Source organism: Salvelinus namaycush, unplaced genomic scaffold (genome assembly GCF_016432855.1).
Source record: "Salvelinus namaycush isolate Seneca unplaced genomic scaffold, SaNama_1.0 Scaffold746, whole genome shotgun sequence".
Lineage (NCBI taxonomy): Eukaryota > Metazoa > Chordata > Actinopteri > Salmoniformes > Salmonidae > Salvelinus > Salvelinus namaycush.
In genome coordinates, this window is record NW_024061471.1 from 7,131 (window position 1) to 26,440 (window position 19,310).

Sequence of the window (19,310 nt, forward strand, 5' to 3'; positions counted from 1 at the left end):
CAGTCCACCTGCGGCTATGGAACCCTGACCTGTTCACCGGACGTGCTACCTTGTCCTGGACCTACTGTTTTTGACTCTCTCTCTCTACCGCACCTGCTGTCTCGACCTCTGAATGCTTGGCTATGAAAAGCCAACTGACATTTACTCCTGAGGTACTGACCTTTTGCACCCTCTACAACCACTGTGAATATTATTTGACACTGCTGGTCGTCTATGGACGTTTGAACATCTTGAAGAACAATCTGGCCTTAATGGCTATGCACAGTTATAATCTCCAACCGGTACAGCCAGAAGAGGACTGGTCACCCCTCAGAGCCTGGTTCCTCTCTAGGTTTCTTCCTAGGTTCCTGCCTTTCTAGGGAGTTTTTCCTAGCCACCGTGCTTCTACATCTGCATTTCTTCCTGTTTGGGGTTTTAGGCTGCGTTTCTGTATAAGCACTTTTGTGACATCTGCTGATGTAAAAAGAGCTTTACAAATAAGCGTGAGTGACTGGAATATATTTTGATTGATTAGCTTACCTATATTGATTAGCAATATTGACATCAGCTCAGAAGCACTTGTGTTTCAAACTAGGTCTTGTTTTACCAATTGCTGATCAATGGACACGTCTGTCAAAATAACATGTAGCTTCAAGTTGTTTGTACTTGTATTTCTTTATGCAATAAAGATGGTGGAGCAACAATAACACACATTTACAATAGGCCTATATTAGAAAATACATACAGCCAAGTGATATACAGAACCATACACATCTACAGTGCCTTCGGAAAGTATTCAGACCCCTTGACTTTTTGCACATTTTGTTAATTTACAGCCTCATTGTAAAATTTATTACATTGATTTTTTTCCCCTCATCAATCTACACACAATACCCCATATTGACAAAGCAAAAACAGGTTTTTAGAAAAGTTTGCAAAAAACCCGAAATATTACATTTACATAAATATTCAGACCCTTTACTCAGTACTTTGTTAAAGTACCTTTGGCAGCGATCACAGCCTCGAGTCTTCTTGGGTATGACGCTACAAGCTTGGCACACCTGCATTTGGGGAGTTTCTCCCATTCTTCTCTGCAGATCCTTTCAAGTTCTGGCAGGTTGGATGAGGTCCTGAGCGCTCTGGAGCAGGTTTTCATCAAGGATCTCTCTGTACTTTGATCCGTTCATCTTTCACTTGATCCTGACTAGTCTCCAAGTCCCTACCACTGAAAAACATCCCCACAGCATGATTCTGCCAACACCATGCTTCACCGTAGGGATGGTGCCAGGTTTCCTCCGCTTGGCATTCAGGCCAAAGAGTTCAATCTTTGGCCTGAGAATCTTGCTTCTCATGGTCTGAAATTCTTCAGGTGCCTTTTGGCAAACTCCAAGCGGGCTGTCATGTGCCTTTTACTGAGGAGTGGCTTCTGTCTGACCACTCTACCAGGAAGGCCTAATTGGTGGAGTGCTGCAGAGATGGTTGTCCTTCTGGAAGGTTCTCCCATCTCCACAGAGGAACTCTGGAGCTCTGTCAGAGTGACCATCGGGTTCTTGGTCACCTCCCTGACCAAGGCCCTTCCCCAACTGCTCAGTTTGGCCAGGCGACCAACTCTAGGAAGAGTCCTAGTGGTTCCAAACATCTTCCATTTAAGAATGATGGAGGCCACTGTGTTCTTGGGGACCTTCAAAGCTGCAGACATTTTCTAGTACCCTTCCCCAGATCTGTGCCTCGACACAATCCTGTCTCTGAGCTCTACGGACAATTCCTTCGACCTCATGGCTTGGTTTTTGCTCTGACATGCACTGTTAACTGTGGGACCTTTATATAGACAGGTGTGTTCCTGTCACGACTTCTGCCGAAGTCGAAGCCTCTCCTTGTTCTGCCGAAGTCGATGCCTCTCCTTGTTCGGGCGGTGCTCAGCGGTCGACGTCACCGGTCTTCTAGCCATCATTGATCCATTTTTCATTTTCCATTGGTTTTGTCTTGTCTTCCTACACACCTGGTTTGAATCCCATTCATTACCTGTTGTGTATTTAACCCTCTGTTTCCCCTCATGTTTTTGTCAGAGATTGTTTGTATTTCAGTGTTGTATATCTTTTGTATTGGTGCGCGACGGTCCTCGTACCCATTTTGTTATTTGTTACATTTAGTGTTTGGAGTGTGTTTCGCTCATTATTATTAAATAACTCCATTACACTCAGTTTGATTCTCCTGCGCCTGACTTCCGTGCCACCTATACACACAACGCTGACAGTTCCTTTACAATCATGTCAAATCAATTGAATTTACCACAGGTGGACTCCAATCAAGTTGTAGAAACATCTCAAGGATGATCAATGGAAACAGGATGCACCTGAGCAAAATTGAGTCTCATAGCAAAGGGTCTGAATACTTTAATAAATTTACCAAAGAAATGTAAAAACCTGTTTTCGCTGTCATTATCGGGAATTGTGTGTAGATTGATTGGCATATTTAATACATTTTAGAATAAGGCCGTAACTTAACAAAATGTGAATAAAGTCAAGGGGTTTGAATACTTTTTGAAAACACTGTATATATATATAAATATATATATACACACATATACACAGTTGAAGTCAGAAGTTTACATACACCTTAGCCAAATACATTTAAACTCAGTTTTTCACAATTTCTGACATTTAATTCTAGATTCTAGTAAAAAATTCCCTGTCTTAGGTCAGTGAGGATCACCACTTTATTTTAAGAACGTGAAATGTCAGAATAATAGTAAAGAGAATGATTTATTTCATCACATTCCCAGTGGGTCAGAAATGTACATACACTCAATTAGTATTTCGTAGCATTGCCTTTAAATTGTTTAACTTGGGTCAAACGTTTCGGGTACTCTTCCACAAGCTTCCCACAACAAGTTGGGTGAATTTTGGCCCATTCCTCCTGACAGAGCTGGTGTAACTGAGTCAGGTTTGTAGGCCTCCTTGCTCGCACATGCTTTTTCAGTTCTGCCCACCAATTTCCCATAGGATTGAGGTCAGGGCTTTGTGATGGCCAATCCAATACCTTGACTTTGTTGTCCTTAAGCCATTTTGCCACAACTTTGGAAGTATGCTTGGGGTCATTGTCCATCTGGAAGACCCAAGCTTTAACTTCCTGACTGATGTCTTGAGATGTTGCTTCAATATATCCACATAATTTCCCATTCTCATGATGCCATCTATTTTGTGAAGTGCACCAGTCCCTCCTGCAGCAAAGCACCCCCACAACATGATGCTGCCACCCCCGTGCTTCACGGTTGGGATGGTGATCTTCGGCTTGCAAGCTTCCCCCTTTTTCCTCCAAACATAACGATGATCATTATGGCCAAACAGTTCTATTTTTGTTTCATCAGACCAGAGGACATTTCTCCAAAAATGTAGTTTATGGAGGTTTTGGAGCAGTGGCTTCTTCCTTGCTGAGCGGACTTTCAGGTTATGTCGATATAGGACTCGTTTTACTGTGGAAATATATACTTTTGTACCTGTTTCCTCCATCATCTTCACAAGGTCCTTTGCTGTTGTTCTGGGATTGATTTGCGCTTTTCGCACCAAAGTACGTTCATCTCCAGGAGACAGAACGCGTCTCCTTCCTGAGCGGTATGGCGGCTGCGTGGTCCCATGTAAAGAATTGTTGGAAAAGTTACTTGTGTCATGCACAAAGTAGATGTCCTAACCGACTTGCCAAAACTATAGTTTGTTAACAAGAAATGTGTGGAGTGGTTGAAAAACGAGTTTTAATGACTCCAACCTAAGTGTATGTAAACTTCCGACTTCAACTATACTAGGTAGGATCTGATATTACCTGTTGTTATTATACAGTAGAGGCTACATGTACATACTACCTCAATTTGCCCAACTAACTGGTGCCTGTATATAGCCTCTCTACTGTATGTAGCCTCTCTACTGTATGTAGCCTCTCTACTGTATGTAGCCTCGCTACTGTATGTAGCCTCTCTACTGTATATAGCCTCTCTACTGTATATAGCCTCTCTACTGTATGTAGCCTCTCTACTGTATATAGCCTCTCTACTGTATGTAGCCTCGCTACTGTATGTAGCCTCTCTACTGTATATAGCCTCTCTACTGTATATAGCCTCTCTACTGTATATAGCCTCTCTACTGTATATAGCCTCTCTACTGTATATAGCCTCTCTACTGTATATAGCCTCACTACTGTTATAGCCTCACTACTGTATATAGCCTCTCTACTGTATATAGCCTTGCTACTGTATATAGCCTCTCTACTGTTATAGCCTCACTACTGTATATAGCCTCTCTACTGTATACAGCCTCTCTACTGTATACAGCCTCTCTACTGTATATAGCCTCTCTACTGTATATAGCCTCTCTACTGTATATAGCCTCTCTACTGTCTATAGCCTCTCTACTGTCTATAGCCTCTCTACTGTCTATAGCCTCTCTACTGTATATAGCCTCTCTACTGTATATAGCCTCTCTACTGTATATAGCCTCTCTACTGTATATAGCCTCTCTACTGTATATAGCCTCTACTGTATATAGCCTCTCTACTGTATATAGCCTCTCTACTGTATATAGCCTCTCTACTGTATATAGCCTCTCTACTGTATATAGCCTCTCTACTGTATATAGCCTCTCTACTGTATGTAGCCTCTCTACTGTATATAGCCTCTCTACTGTATATAGCCTTGCTACTTTTATAGCCTCTCTACTGTATATAGCCTCTCTACTGTATATAGCCTCTCTACTGTATATAGCCTCTCTACTGTATGTAGCCTCTCTACAGTATATAGCCTCGCTACTGTATATAGCCTCTCTACTGTATACAGCCTCTCTACTGTATATAGCCTCTCTACTGTATATAGCCTCTCTACTGTATATAGCCTCTCTACTGTCTATAGCCTCTCTACTGTCTATAGCCTCTCTACTGTCTATAGCCTCTCTACTGTCTATAGCCTCTCTACTGTCTATAGCCTCTCTACTGTATATAGCCTCTCTACTGTATATAGCCTCGCTACTGTTATAGCCTCGAAACTTATTTTCACTGTCTTTTTACTGTTGTTTTTATTTATTTTCTTATCTATTGTTCACCTAATATCTATTTTTTTTCTTAAAAATCGACTGTCGGCCGTCATTGTAAATAAGAATTTGTTTTTAACTGACTAAACTTTTGTCGCCTCCCTCTCAACCATACAATTTTTTTATTTCCTCAATCCAGAGATTTAACAGTTTTTACAGTCATTTTCTTAATGGGTGCATGCATATTAGTAACTGGGATAAGCAATTTCATAAATGTGTCTAATGCAGCGTCTGGTTGCTCCTCATTACACACCAAGGAACAACAAATATTCTTTACATCAACAACATAGGAATCACTACAGAACTTCTTGTATGACCTCTTATACACTATATTAGGCCCAGTCTTCAGAACTGTGGTTTTCCTAGATACGGTTACTATATTATGATTGCAATCTAATATAGCTTATTTGCTGAGATATAAATGTCAAATTGAACAATTAGCCATGTAACAAGCTAATGATGCATCAGCTTTTACAATCACAACTACATTTCATATGAAGGATTTGGGATAAAAACATGTGTTGTCTGCTTGAAGTTTCAGGCTTTGTGAAATGTAGTGTACACTGGGATCAAGCTAAGCTAACTGCAAGCTAGCTAACTACAGCCACACTAAATGTAAAGGGTTTCAGGCTTTGTGAAATGTAGTGTACACTGGGATCAAGCTAAGCTAACTGCAAGCTAGCTAACTACAGCCACACTAAATGTAAAGGGTTTCAGGCTATGTAAAATGTAGTGTACACTGGGATCAAGCTAAGCTAACTGCAAGCTAGCTAACTACAGCCACACTAAATGTAAAGGGTTTCAGGCTTTGTAAAATGTAGTGTACACTGGGATCAAGCTAAGCTAACTGCAAGCTAGCTAACTACAGCCACACTAAATGTAAAGGGTTTCAGGCTATGTAAAATGTAGTGTACACTGGGATCAAGCTAAGCTAACTGCAAGCTAGCTAACTACAGCCACACTAAATGTAAAGGGTTTCAGGCTATGTAAAATGTAGTGTACACTGGGATCAAGCTAAGCTAACTGCAAGCTAGCTAACTACAGCCACACTAAATGTAAAGGGTTTCAGGCTTTGTAAAATGTAGTGTACACTGGGATCAAGCTAAGCTAACTGCAAGCTAGCTAACTACAGCCACACTAAATGTAAAGGGTTTCAGGCTATGTAAAATGTAGTGTACACTGGGATCAAGCTAAGCTAACTGCAAGCTAGCTAACTACAGCCACACTAAATGTAAAGGGTTTCAGGCTTTGTAAAATGTAGTGTACACTGGGATCAAGCTAAGCTAACTGCAAGCTAGCTAACTACAGCCACACTAAATGTAAAGGGTTTCAGGCTATGTAAAATGTAGTGTACACTGGGATCAAGCTAAGCTAACTGCAAGCTAGCTAACTACAGCCACACTAAATGTAAAGGGTTTCAGGCTTTGTAAAATGTAGTGTACACTGGGATCAAGCTAAGCTAACTGCAAGCTAGCTAACTACAGCCACACTAAATCTAAGGGTCGCAACGATTTCCAAATAGACTTACCACTGTGTTACGTCCTGAACGTAAGGCTGTGTTCTACCTTGCACCATTGCTGGGCTAACATTACAGTACATTTTCTGACTTAGTAGCCATGTGGTGAGTTTTCTAACAACAATGACAAGAAACTGCCATGTGGTGAATCATAAGTGGCTCGGCTTGTTCGTGATATCATGTCTTGTTTTGAGGTGTTTTGGTTGATGTCACGTGACTAAAATTGGCTAGCTAGCGCAAGCTAACTAACACCTGTTACTATGTATGAGAGACAAGTGCTCATTGTGCTTTATTTTATGTTTTCAATAAACATTGGTGTTTCTGTATGATAAGTTGGATTAAGGAATAAAGACAGACACCAATGTTAAGTTCAATAGCCTTGTTAAGCATTGTACAAATCCCTACGCCTGGAGTCTGGGGAACAGTCCAACTAGTCGATTACCTATCAACTAGACTCCGTAACATCATCCTTTTCAATAGAAAGTGCAAACATAACGGCATAACATTGAGTTCTTAACAGTCAAGTCATAACAATTGAAAAGCATGACATTTTCTTTTTACTTCAGCTGTCATCTTCCTTTTTTAAATTTTTTAAATTTTTGAAATATTTTTTTAAATTAACAGACAACAAGTTAAGTCTCTTGCTTACAGAGTAAGCCTGTCCGGTGGCTTGCACAGCCGACCCACCCGTGAGTAAGTATTGGCTCTGACAGGGGTAGGATTAGGGCCACGAGCTGGAGAGTTTGGTGGGGTAGAAGCTTCACCTTCAGTTGGCTCATGTCTCAATTCTGCACCCCTTACCCTTAGGCCTGGACTGTGATCCAGCTCATCTAGGTGAGTGTATGGCATGTTCTGGTTTGTCTGCTCTGCTACGCGCAGATCCACCCGATTGCGACGATAGAGGGAGCCACCAACATCCACCAGGTAAGAACGTGGTGCAACTCTCTGTAGGCATGTGCCCAGCCTCCAAAGTCCTGTGTGGTCTCCCGGCAGCGGTTTCATCCTTATAGTTTCACCCACCTCCAGCTCTGGTAGGTCTCGAGCAGTCCGGTCGTAGAAGCACTTAGCGAGCTGCTTTCTGTGACGCAGTTTGTCCGTGACGCCAACCATGACGCAGGGCTCAAGTAGCTTGTTAGCTACGGGGATAGTAGTCTTCAGACGTCTGGACAGAAGGCGTTGTGCTGGGCTGCTGTCCATGTTTTCGGTGGGTGTGTTCCTCCACTGTAAGATCGCTTTCCATGGGTCGTTGCTGTCGCGCAAGGCCCTGCTTAACAGGTTTTTTGCAATCTTGACAGCTGATTCTGCCTTGCCATTTGCTTTTGGGTGTCTTGGAGAGGAGGTCACGTGGTCAAACTCCCATTCTGAGGCGAAACGCTTGAACTGTGCAGTGAATTGTGGGCCATTGTCCGTGATTACCTTGTCAGGCTGACCTTGCCTTGCAAACTGCGCCTTGCAGCGCTTTATGACCGTCTCTGCAGACAAGTCAGGGAGCAGTTCAATTTCCCAAAAGTCAGAGTAATGATCAACGAGGAGAAGATAGTCCTTTTGTCTGTGGCTGAATAAGTCCATGCTGATGATTTGCCAGGCCCTTGTGGGCAGTTCGTGTGACATCATGGTTTCCTTTTGCTGTTCATGAGCGTACTCGTTGCATGTGGTACAGTTGCTGACAAAGTCTTTAATTTCTGCTTGCATGTTTGGCCAGTATAATGTTTCACGAGCCTGACGGTAGCATGCGTCACCTCCAACGTGACTGGAGTGTATGCGGGTAAGCATCTCTGGACGTAGTGATTTGGGAATAATGACCTTCTGACCTCTGAACAAGACGCCATTTTGCACACTGATCTCATCTCGAAAGGTCCAGTATTCTCTCACTGTGAAAGGTGTCTCCTCTTTCAGATATGGCCAACCTGCGAGAGCCATGGACTTCAGTGACTGTAGGTGTTCGTCCTTGTCAGTATGTTGCCTGATCTGGGCTAGGCGGTGATCTGTCACGTTTAAGTAGTCTGCCTGATTGATCTGTTGAACATCTTGTTGTTCCTGCTGTAGCGAACAGATGGCCTGCCGCTGATAGGCAGTGCCTCTACCTGTACATTGTGCTGTTGCCCTGCTCAGTGTGTCGCTGATGTACATCTCAGGTCCTGGCTTGTAAATGACCTTCAGGCTGTAGTTTTGCAGAGTCAGGAGCATACTTTGAAGCCTCTTGGGCGCGTTGAGGAGAGGTTTACTGAATATGGCAATGAGTGGTTTGTGGTCAGTTTCAGCGGTGACCAGCTCTCGACCATATAAGTAGTGATGGAATCGCTGGCAGGAGAAGACGATGCTGAGGCACTCTTTCTCAATTTGTGCATAGTTTTGTTCGGTGGGGGTGAGCGCTCTCGAGGCAAACGCAACGGGCTGGCCTTCCTGCATAAGGCAGCATCCAAGTCCCCTTTGGCTAGAGTCGCTCTGGATTGTGACAGGCTTCGTGACGTCGTAGTAGCGCAACACTGGCATGGATGAAGCCAGAGATTTCATCTCCTGCACTGCGGCCTCGTGCTTGGGTAGCCAGTGCCATGGTGTGTCTTTGTCCAGCAACCGGCGCAGAGGCTCACAGACTGCTGATAGGTGTGGCATGAACTTTGCAAGATAGTTTGCAAAGCCGATGAGACGCTGTACTCCTTTTGCATCAGACGGGTTTGGCATGTCGAGGATCGCTTGGACCTTGTCTGGGTCCGGCTTCAGGCCTTTTGCCGAGAGAATGTGGCCATGGAAGTGGACGTCTTTCACCTTGAACTGCAGCTTCTTCAGGCCAAGACGAAGCTTAACTGATCGGCAGCGCTCCATCAGTGCCAGGAGCTTCACATCGTGGTCGCGTTCTGCTTCTTCGTCTGTTTCACCACAGCCTACGATCAGGATATCATCGGCGATGGGTTCAATGCCCTTGAGCCCAGCTAGTAACTCGTGCTGCTTGCGTTGGTATACCTCAGGCGCCACTGAGACACCAAACGGGAGCTTGAGCCAGCGTTTCCGACCCCAGGGGGTCCAGAAGGTAGTCATGAAGCTGCTTTCTTCGTCCAGCTTGCATTGAAGGAATGCATCTCGGGCATCCACCAAGGTGAAAATCCTGGCCTTGGGAAGCTTATAGAGGACATCCTCTAGTGTCGGCATGATGTAGTGGGATCGTTTCAGTGCTTGGTTCAGATGCTTTGGGTCGATGCAGACCCTCAGCTTCTCTGGTTTTTTCACTATGACCATATTGCTGATCCAGTCAGTTGGTTCAGTCACAGATGTCATGTGGCCATCGGCCTCATACTTGTCCAGCTGGGCCTTCACAGCCACTTTCATTGCAATGGGCACATTGCGAGGAGCACACTGGACTGGAGTAATGCTCTCATCCACTTCAAAGTGTACCTCCCCAGGCACTGATTCAACGGGCATGTTGAATACATCGTCATATCTGCTGAGTAGTTGTTCTTTGGACAGGGGTCCATGCTGGACATGATCCACAATGTGCAGGTCATTTGGTACAGTGAACTGCATCAGTCCCAGGCGTTCGCATGTAGAGCCTGAGAGGAGAGGATTTTGACTGGTTTTCACAATCTCAAACTCCAGCTTGTGTTTGCGTCCCCGAATAACACATTCGGTCTCAAAGGTGCCCATAGAGCTCATTAGTTCTCCTGAGTACAGCTTTAGTCTAGTATCGCTGGGAAATAGATGTGTGTCAGGTGCCAGATTGATTTTGTCTTTGTAGCTCATTACGTTGCATGTAGCACCCGAATCCAGTTGACATTGTTGTTGCTTGTTGTGTAATCGTAGTGTCACAAACCATTTCTTCCCTCTTGAGTGTACAGCCCCAATGGATTCATGCATGTAAATGTCACTTTCACTGTTCAGCTCTGAACATTGAGTAACATCATCAACACAGTGAATCTTGCCCTCACTCACCCTTCTTTTGCTTTTGAGACACACTTTTGCAAAGTGATTATTAGTTCCACAAGCTCTGCATGGTTTTCCATAGGCCGGGCAGTGCTCTTTGCCACGTGTGTGTGTATTCCCACAGTATTTACATGCTACGGGGCTCTCTGTGTTCACCGTTCGTGGTGAATTACTCTGCCTCGATTGGTTTTGTCTGAATGTCTGCCTAGCAACAGCGTGAACAGTATCAACGTCGGAGCGTGGGGTTTCCGTTTCCATTGCTCTCATTCTCATGTCAGTGACTTCAGCAGTGCGGCACATTTTGATGGCAGTTACTAATGTTAAGCCTCTCTCTCTCAGTAGACGCCGGCGCGTATTCTCATTTGCAATTCCCAGTACTATTTTGTCACGAATCAGTTCATCTTTCAATCCCCCGTATTCACAAGTGGCGGATTTCTCTCTCAAACGGGTTACAAAGTTGTGTACTGACTCACCCTCTTCCTGTTTGCAGCTTCCGAAAACGAACCGCTCGTAAATTACGTTTCTGGCGGGTTTGAAGTAATTCTCCAATGCATCCAATATAGCCTTTGCATCACACTGTTGTCGTGCCGTGAGGGTGAGATTGTGCCGGTAGATATGCCTGCATTCGCTGCCCATTAAACTCCTCAGAGTTGCCGCTTGTACCTCGTTGGGTTTCTCATGTAGACCGGTCGCCAGCGCATAGTCCTCGAATTCATCCCTGAAGTTGTCCCAATTAGTATTCCAGTCCCCTGTGAGAACCATGTGATTTGGTGGCGGAATGTTCGCTGCCATAGCAATGGAATAGGAGATTTCTTTGCCTTCAGTCATGGAGGTAGGTAGTGATGCTAGCTAGCCAGCTAACAACGAGTTGATCAGTGTTGTGAGTAGGAAACGGCTTGTGTTCGCATATGGAACGTAACTGCGCCTATACTGTACTTAGCTACAAAAATAACAAACGTGTGTTTTCCGAGCCACTTCTGATACCATGTTTCTGTATGATAAGTTGGATTAAGGAATAAAGACAGACACCAATGTTAAGTTCAATAGCCTCATTGTACAAATCCCTACGCCTGGAGTCTGGGGAACAGTCCAACTAGTCGATTACCTATCAACTAGACTCCGTAACAATTGGAGACTAAATATAGTTTACATGTTATCAACAATCTAAGCACATCCCAGTGCGTATCGCCCAAAGTTACGCATGCGTCAGTTGTGTTGCTAAACAACCAACCCGTCTATATGACTGAAGAGTGAGACAGACAGCTATTTAATATGACATCACTGGAGAGTGAGACAGGTTTAAAATGACATCACTGGAGAGTGAGACAGGTTTAAATGACATCACTGGAGAGTGAGACAGGTTTAAATGACATCACTGGAGAGTGAGACAGGTTTAAATGACATCACTGGAGAGTGAGACAGGTTTAAATGACATCACTGGAGAGTGAGACAGGTTTAAATGACATCACTGGAGAGTGAGACAGGTTTAAATGACATCACTGGAGAGTGAGACAGGTTTAAATGACATCACTGGAAAGTGAGACAGGTTTAAATGACATCACTGAAAAGTGAGAGATCTTGAACAGTAAACCAGTCCTTAGAGACAGGACTAATGCCGCGTTCAAAACTACTGGGAATTGGTAAAGATACGAGGTCAAATCATGATGTCAGTGATCTTCAGGTCGGAAAGTCGGAGCTCTAGAAAAAGGCGGAGCTCTAGAAAGAGGCGGAGCTCTAGAAAGAGGCCCGAGTTCCCGAGTTGGATGACCGTTCAAATCGATTTCTCCCCAGTCAGAGCTCGTTTTTTATTGAATTCCCAGTTGTTTTGAACGCAGCAAAATGAACACTGACCTGGCAGGTTTGGTACATATTCTACTAACCCTGACCCAGCTCTGAACAGTCCTGACCCTAACCCAGCTCTGAAAGGTCATAACCCTGACCCAGCTCTGAACGGTCCTGACCCTAACCCTAACCCAGCTCTGAACGGTTCCAACCCTGACCCAGCTCTGAACGGTCCTGACCCTGACCCTAACCCAGCTCTGAACGGTCCCAACCCTAACCCAGCTCTGAACGGTCCCAACCCTGACCCAGCTCTGAACGGTCCTGACCCTAACCCTGACCCAGCTCTGAACGGTTACAACCCTGACCCAGCTCTGAACGGTCCTGACCCTAACCCTAACCCAGCTCTGAACGGTCCTGACCCTAACCCTGACCCAGCTCTGAACGGTCCTGACCCTAACCCTGACCCAGCTCTGAACGGCCCAACCCTAACCCTAACCCAGCTCTGAACGGTCCCAACCCTGACCCAGCTCTGAACGGTCCTGACCCTAACCCTGACCCAGCTCTGAACGGCCCAACCCTAACCCTAACCCAGCTCTGAACGGTTACAACCCTGACCCAGCTCTGAACGGTCCTGACCCTAACCCTGACCCAGCTCTGAATGGTCCTGGAGAAAATCACATGACTGACAATCTACAGCATCCCTGCGATGGTTTACTGACACACTTGTAGTAAGTGTGTGTGTTAGTCTCTCTCTAACCAGGTCTTCCAGAGAGAAGAGGTGTGTGTCTGAGTCTTCAGGGAGGAGGGTCCTCAGCGCCTCAGCCAATGAAAACAGGTATTCAGTGTTCCGTCCGCTCGGTCCGACTGCATCTACAATCTGATTGGCTATCAGCTCCAGGGGGGCGGGGCCCAGGTAGTCAGGGTTGTCATTAGAACCGATGTAGAGCAGAGCCTGGCTGGGTGCAGGGGGAGTGTCAGTGTGTCGTGTGGGGGTCACGGAGGGTCGGGGGTGAAAGTTCACTGCAATGACGCGGTAACCGCCCTTCTCCCGGTAGTCAAGGTAACACTTCACTTCCTGCTCTCGGCCAGACGGCAGCTTATATGCCACGCCCCAGACACAACCCTGAAAGAGAGAGAGAAGCCCAGTTATACCAGGCACGACCTTTACCAATAAAACTACCAGAGACCAATCACTGCCAATAGCAGAAGGAGACACAGGGAGACATTCAGTGACGGTTGGCGGCGAAGAACTCGGGTGACCAGAGCTCAGAAAGTCCCAGGTTTATGGAAATTAGCAGCGACGCAACTGTGAAATAACTAAATCAGAGGAGGGAGGGTCTTGCTAGCTAGCTTTGACACTGTGCTGGATAGGCTAGCAGCCAATGAGACGCTGTGCTGGATATGCTAACAGCCAATGCGACGCTGTGAATGCTGTTTGGAAGATACACTGACAAAGGGAGAACTGGCCAGCATAGAGAAGGACAGAAGACAAATCTGAGGACATCTATATTAGAGGTCTGAGGGCCAACATCTGGAATCAAAAATAATTGTACTAGTCACATGCGCCGAATACAACAGGTGTAGACCTTACAGTGAAATCCTTCTTACGAGCCCCTAACCAACAATGCAATTTAAAAAATACGAATAAGAAATAAAAAGGGAACAAGTAATTAAAGAGCAGAAGTAAAATAACAATAGCGAGGCTATATACAGGGGGAACCGGTACAGAGTCAATGTGCGGGGGCACCGGTTAGTCGAGGTAAAATGTACAGTTGAAGTCAGAAGTTCACATACACCCTTAGCCAACTACATTTAAACTCAGTTTTTCACAACTCCTGACATTTAATCCTAGTAAAAATTCCCTGTTTTAGGTCAGTTAGGATCACCACTTTATTTTAAGAACGTGAAATGTCAGAATAATAGTAGAGAGAATGATTTATTTCAGCTTGTATTTCTTTCATTACATTCGCAGTGGGTCAGAAGTTTACATACACTCAATTAGTATTTGGTAGCATTGCCTTTAAATTGTTTAACTTGGGTCAAACATTTCGGGTAGCCTTCCACAAGCTTCCCACAATAAGTTGGATGAATTTTAGGCCCATTCTTCCTGACAGAGCTGGTGTAACTGAGTCAGGATTGTAGGCCTCCTTGCTCGCACACACTTTTTCAGTGGCCACCATTTTTCAGTGATGTCCACTCCAATACCTTGACTTTGTTGTCCTTAAGCCATTTTGCCACAACTTTGGAAGTATGCTTGGGGTCATTGTCCATTTGGAAGACCCATTTGCAACCAAGCTTTTGGAGCAGTGGCTTCTTCCTTGCTGAGCGGCCTTTCAGGTTATGTCGATATAGGACTCGTTTTACTGTGGATATAGATACTTTTGTACCCGTTTCCTCCATCATCTTCACAAGGTCCTTTGCTGTTGTTCTGGGATTGATTTGGTCCCATGGTGTTTATACTTGCGTACTATTGTTTGTACAGATGAACATGGTACCTTCAGGCGTTTGGAAATTGCTCCCAAGGATGAACCAGACTTGTGGAGGTCTACAATTTTTTTCCTGAGGTCTTGGCTGATTCCTTTTGATTTTCCCATGGATGTCAAGCAGGCACTGAGTTTGAAGGTCGGCCTTGAAATACATCCACAGGTACACCTCCAATTGACTCAAATGATGTCAATTAGCCTATCAGAAGCTTCTAAAGCCATGACATCATTTTCTGGAATTGTCCAAGCTGTTTAAAGGCACAGTCAACTTAGTGTATGTAAACTTCTGACCCAGTGGAATTGTGATACAGTCAATTATAAGTGAAATAATCTGTCTGTAAACAATTGTTGAAAAAATTACTTGTGTCATGCACAAAGTAACTGTCCTAACTGACTTGCCAAAACTATAGTTTGTTAACAAGAAATGTGTGGAGTGGTTGAAACACGAGTTTTAATGACTCCAACCTAAGTGTATGTAAACTTCCAACTTCAACTGTACATGTAGGTTATTAAAGTGACTATACATAGATAATAACAGAGAGTAGCAGCGGCGTAAAAGATGGGGTATGGGGGGTGGGCAATGCAAATAGTCTGGGTAGCCATTTCATTAGATGTTCGGGAGTCATATATTTTACATTTTAGTCATTTAGCAGACGCTCTTATCCAGAGCGACTTACAGTAGAGTGCATACATTTTAACATACTGAGACAAGGATATCCCTACCGGCCAAACCCTCCCTAACCCGGACGACGCTATGCCAATTGTGCGTTGCCCCACGGACCTCCCGGTTGCGGCCGGCTGCGACAGAGCCTGGGCGCGAACCCAGAGACTCTGGTGGCGCAGCTAGCACTGCGATGCAGTGCCCTAGACCACTGCGCCACCCGGGAGACCCATATTGGGGTAGAAGCTGTTGAGAACCTTGGACCTTGTTACTGTAACAGTGTTGCTTCTATCCCTCTTACCTACCACTCCACACAAGACGCGGTCCTTGCAGAGCAAGTGAAACAACTACTTCATAATGGCGCCGGGGGGGGGGACTGCCGTTTCACGGGCTCCGAACCAACTGTTTATTTGTTTATGTTGTCGCATTGTTTGTAACTCGTTTTGTACATAATGTTGCTGCTTCCGTCTCTTATGACCGAAAAGAGCTTCTGGACATCAGAACAGCGATTACTCACCTCGAACTGGACCAAATCTCCGTCATCAACGTGAAGAAAAGAGGAAGAGGGGGAGGAGGGCGGGGTGCCTTGTAAGAATTCACCGACGAGCACCACTTCCCTCCGTATTATTGGCCAACGTGCAATCACTGGAAAACAAACTGGACGATCTACGATTAAGACTATTCTACCAACGGGACTTTAAAAACTGTAATATCTTATGTTTCACCGAGACTTGACTGAACGACGACACAGATAATATAGAGCTGGCTGGCTTCGCCGTGCATCGGCAGGACAGAGCAGCTACGTCAGGTAAGACGAGGGGCGGGGGTGTGTGTCTATTTGCCAATAACTGCTGGTGAGCGATGTCTAATATTAAAGAAGTCTCGAGGTATTGCTCACCTAGAGTACCTCATGATAAACTGTAGACCACACTATCTACCAAGAGAGTTCTCATCTATATTATTCGTAACCGTCTATTTACCACCACAAACCGATGCTGGCACTAAGACCGCACTCAACATATAAGGCCATAAGCAAACAACTCTAGACCACCCTTACTCCAGACGCATACAAAGCTCTCTCTCGCCCTCCATTTGGCAAATCTGACTATAATTCTATCCTGCTGATTCCTGCTTACAAGCAAAAACTAAAGCAGGAAGTACCAGTGACTCGCTCAATACGGAAGTGGTCAGATGACGCGGATGCTACACCACAGGACTGTTTTGCCAGCACAGACTGGAATATGTTCCAGGATTCATTTAATGGCATAGAGGAGTATACCACCTCAGTCACCGGCTTCATCAATAAGTGCATCGACAACGTCGTCCCCACAGTGACCGTATGTACATTTCCCAACCAGAAGCCATGGATTACAGGCAACATCTGCACCGAGCTAAAGGCTAGAGCTTCCGCTTTGAAAGGCTGGTCATGGCTCACATCAACACCATCATGCCGGAAACCCTGGACCCACTCCAATGCACATACCGCCCCAAAAGATCCAGAGATGATGCAATCTCAATCGCACTCCACACTGACCTTTCCCACCTGGACAAAAGGAACACCTAAGTGAGAATGCTGTTCATTGACTACAGCTCAGCGTTCAACACCATAGTGCTCACAAAGCTCATCACTAAGCTAAAGACCCTGGGACTAAACACCTCCCTCAGCAACTGGAACCTGGACTTCCTGACGGGCCCGCACCCAGGTGATAAGGGTAGGTAACAACACATATGCCACGCTGATCCTCAACACTGGTGCCCCTCAGGGGTGTGTACTTAGTCCCCTCCTGTACTCCCTGTTCACCTACGACTGTGTGACCAAGCACGACTCCAACACCATCATTCAGTTTGCTGACGATACAACAGTGGCCTGATCACTGACAAGAATGAGACAGCCTATAGGGAGGAGGTCAGAAACCTCCACCTCTCCCTCAATGTGAAAAAGACAAAGGAGCTGATTGTGGACTATAGGAAAAGGATGGCCCAACAGGCCCCCATTAACATCAACGGACTGGAGTGGAGCGGGTCGAGAGTTTCAAGTTCCTTGGTGTCCACGTCACCAACGAACTATCATGGTCCAAACACACCAAGACAGTCGTGAAGAGGGCACGACAACACCTTTTCCCCCTCAGAGGAGACTGAAAAGATTTGGCATGGGTCCCCAGAACCTCACGGCCCAGTACATCACTTGGGCCAAGCTTCCTGACATCCAGGATATATACTAGGCGTGTCAGAGGGAGGCCCAAAAAATTGTCAAAAACTCCAGTCACCCGAGTCATAGACTTCTCTCTGCTACCGCACGGCAAGCGGTACCAGAGCGCCAAGTATAGGACCAAATGGCTCCTTAACAGCTTCTTCCCCCAAGCCATAATACTGCTACACAATTAATCAAATGGCCACCCAGAATATTTACATTGTCCCCCCCTTCCCTTTGACACTGCTGCTACTCGCTGTTTATTATCTATGCATAGTCACTTTACAAATTACCTCGACTAACCTGTACCCCCGCACACTGACTCGGTACCGGTGCCCGCTGTATATAGCCTCGTTATTGTTATGCCATTTTCTCGTGTTACTTTTTTGATTTTATTTTTTGTACTTTATTTAGTAAATATTTTCTGAACTTTATTTCTTTAACTGTATTGTTGGTTAATAAAGGCTTGTAAGTCAGCATTTCACGGTAAGGTCCTGTTGTATTCGGCATTTCACGGTAAGGTCTACACCTGTTGTATTCAGCATTTCACGGTAAGGTCTACACCTGTTGTATTCAGCATTTCACGGTAAGGTCTACACCTGTTGTATTCAGCATTTCACGGTAAGGTCCTGTTGTATTCGGCATTTCACGGTAAGGTCTACACCTGTTGTATTCGGCATTTCACGGTAAGGTCTACACCTGTTGTATTCGGCATTTCACGGTAAGGTCTACACCTGTTGTATTCAGCATTTCACGGTAAGGTCTACACCTGTTGTATTCAGCATTTCCCGGTAAGGTCTACACCTGTTGTATTCAGCATTTCACGGTAAGGTCTACACCTGTTGTATTCGGCATTTCCCGGTAAGGTCTACACCTGTTGTATTCAGCATTTCACGGTAAGGTCTACACCTGTTGTATTCGGCACATGGGGTGGCAGGTAGCCTAGTGGTTAAAGCGTTGGACTAGTTGCCATTTCACACCTGTTACATTACCACACAGGTGTAAGTAACTACGTGGCAGCTCACCTCTGGGTCCTCCACCAGAGTCACGACTCGGCCAGGCTGAAAAGAGAAGACAGGGAAGAGCTGATTGAGCTTTAATTAATACAACCTTTAAAGAGGTCAACAACATTGAGCCTCCAGTCACCATATTACAGTTCAGATGCTGTAGAGCAGTTATGTAGCTAGCTGGATATCACCACTAGTCAACATAGACTATTACTTAATAATAAACTTACACTACCTTCACTAGTCATCCATACAGATAGACAGATACATCACCTTGCCTGGCACTCCCCTGTGGTCGGTGCTGCCTTGCCAGAAGCGCCGGCTGAAGCCTTCAATGTAGCCGATCCGCTTCTCCTCATAAGGAAAATCCACCTTCCAGATCAGAGAGCCATAACCGAACACCCACATAGCTACTGTACCTCCTCCACCTGGCTGGCTAACTGTCACACCTCACGTAGCGTGTACTGTCAAACATTTACTTTCTAGCACTAAACACCGCCATCTTTACTGTTAGTGGCAGCTACTACTGTACCTCCTCCACCTGGCTGGCTAACTGTCACACCTCACGTAGCGTGTACTGTCAAACATTTACTTTCTAGCACTAAACACCGCCATCTTTACTGTTAGTGGCAGCTACTACTGTACTACATTCACAACGGAGCTCAATGTCGTGACGAGCTACTTCTGTCTCAAGCAACCAGCAC

The 19,310-nt window shown here is 45.3% G+C and overlaps 1 protein-coding gene across 4 annotated transcripts; it reads right to left on the reverse strand.

Moving 5' to 3' along the window:
* Positions 1–10,440: 10,440 nt before the first annotated feature.
* LOC120042710 (putative glutathione-specific gamma-glutamylcyclotransferase 2) lies at positions 10,441–19,310 on the reverse strand. 4 transcript variants are annotated; one of them, XM_038987511.1, is made up of 4 exons: positions 19,148–19,310; positions 18,880–19,034; positions 18,625–18,660; positions 10,441–13,387 (listed from the first exon to the last, which is right to left on the reverse strand). In XM_038987511.1, exons 2-4 carry the CDS (start codon positions 19,012–19,014, stop codon positions 12,902–12,904), a joined length of 657 nt encoding a protein of 218 aa, XP_038843439.1. In that variant the 5' UTR covers positions 19,015–19,034; positions 19,148–19,310; the 3' UTR covers positions 10,441–12,901. The 4 variants fall into 4 exon arrangements, with proteins under 4 accessions (XP_038843439.1, XP_038843438.1, XP_038843435.1 ...); XM_038987510.1 differs by having other exon boundaries at positions 18,880–19,025; positions 19,139–19,310; XM_038987507.1 differs by having other exon boundaries at positions 10,441–12,656; positions 12,907–13,387; positions 18,880–19,310.

Bases quoted from the DNA above. Each gene is read 5' to 3' on its own strand.
- LOC120042710 (XM_038987511.1), bottom strand. From the start codon at position 19,014: ATGTGGGTGTTCGGTTATGGCTCTCTGATCTGGAAGGTGGATTTTCCT. The intron at 18,661-18,879 runs GTGATGTATCTG...TTCTCTTTTCAG, and splicing joins ACAGGGGAGTGCCAGGCAAG to CCTGGCCGAGTCGTGACTCT. The intron at 13,388-18,624 runs GTGAGCTGCCAC...TCTCTCTTTCAG, and splicing joins CTCTGGTGGAGGACCCAGAG to GGTTGTGTCTGGGGCGTGGC.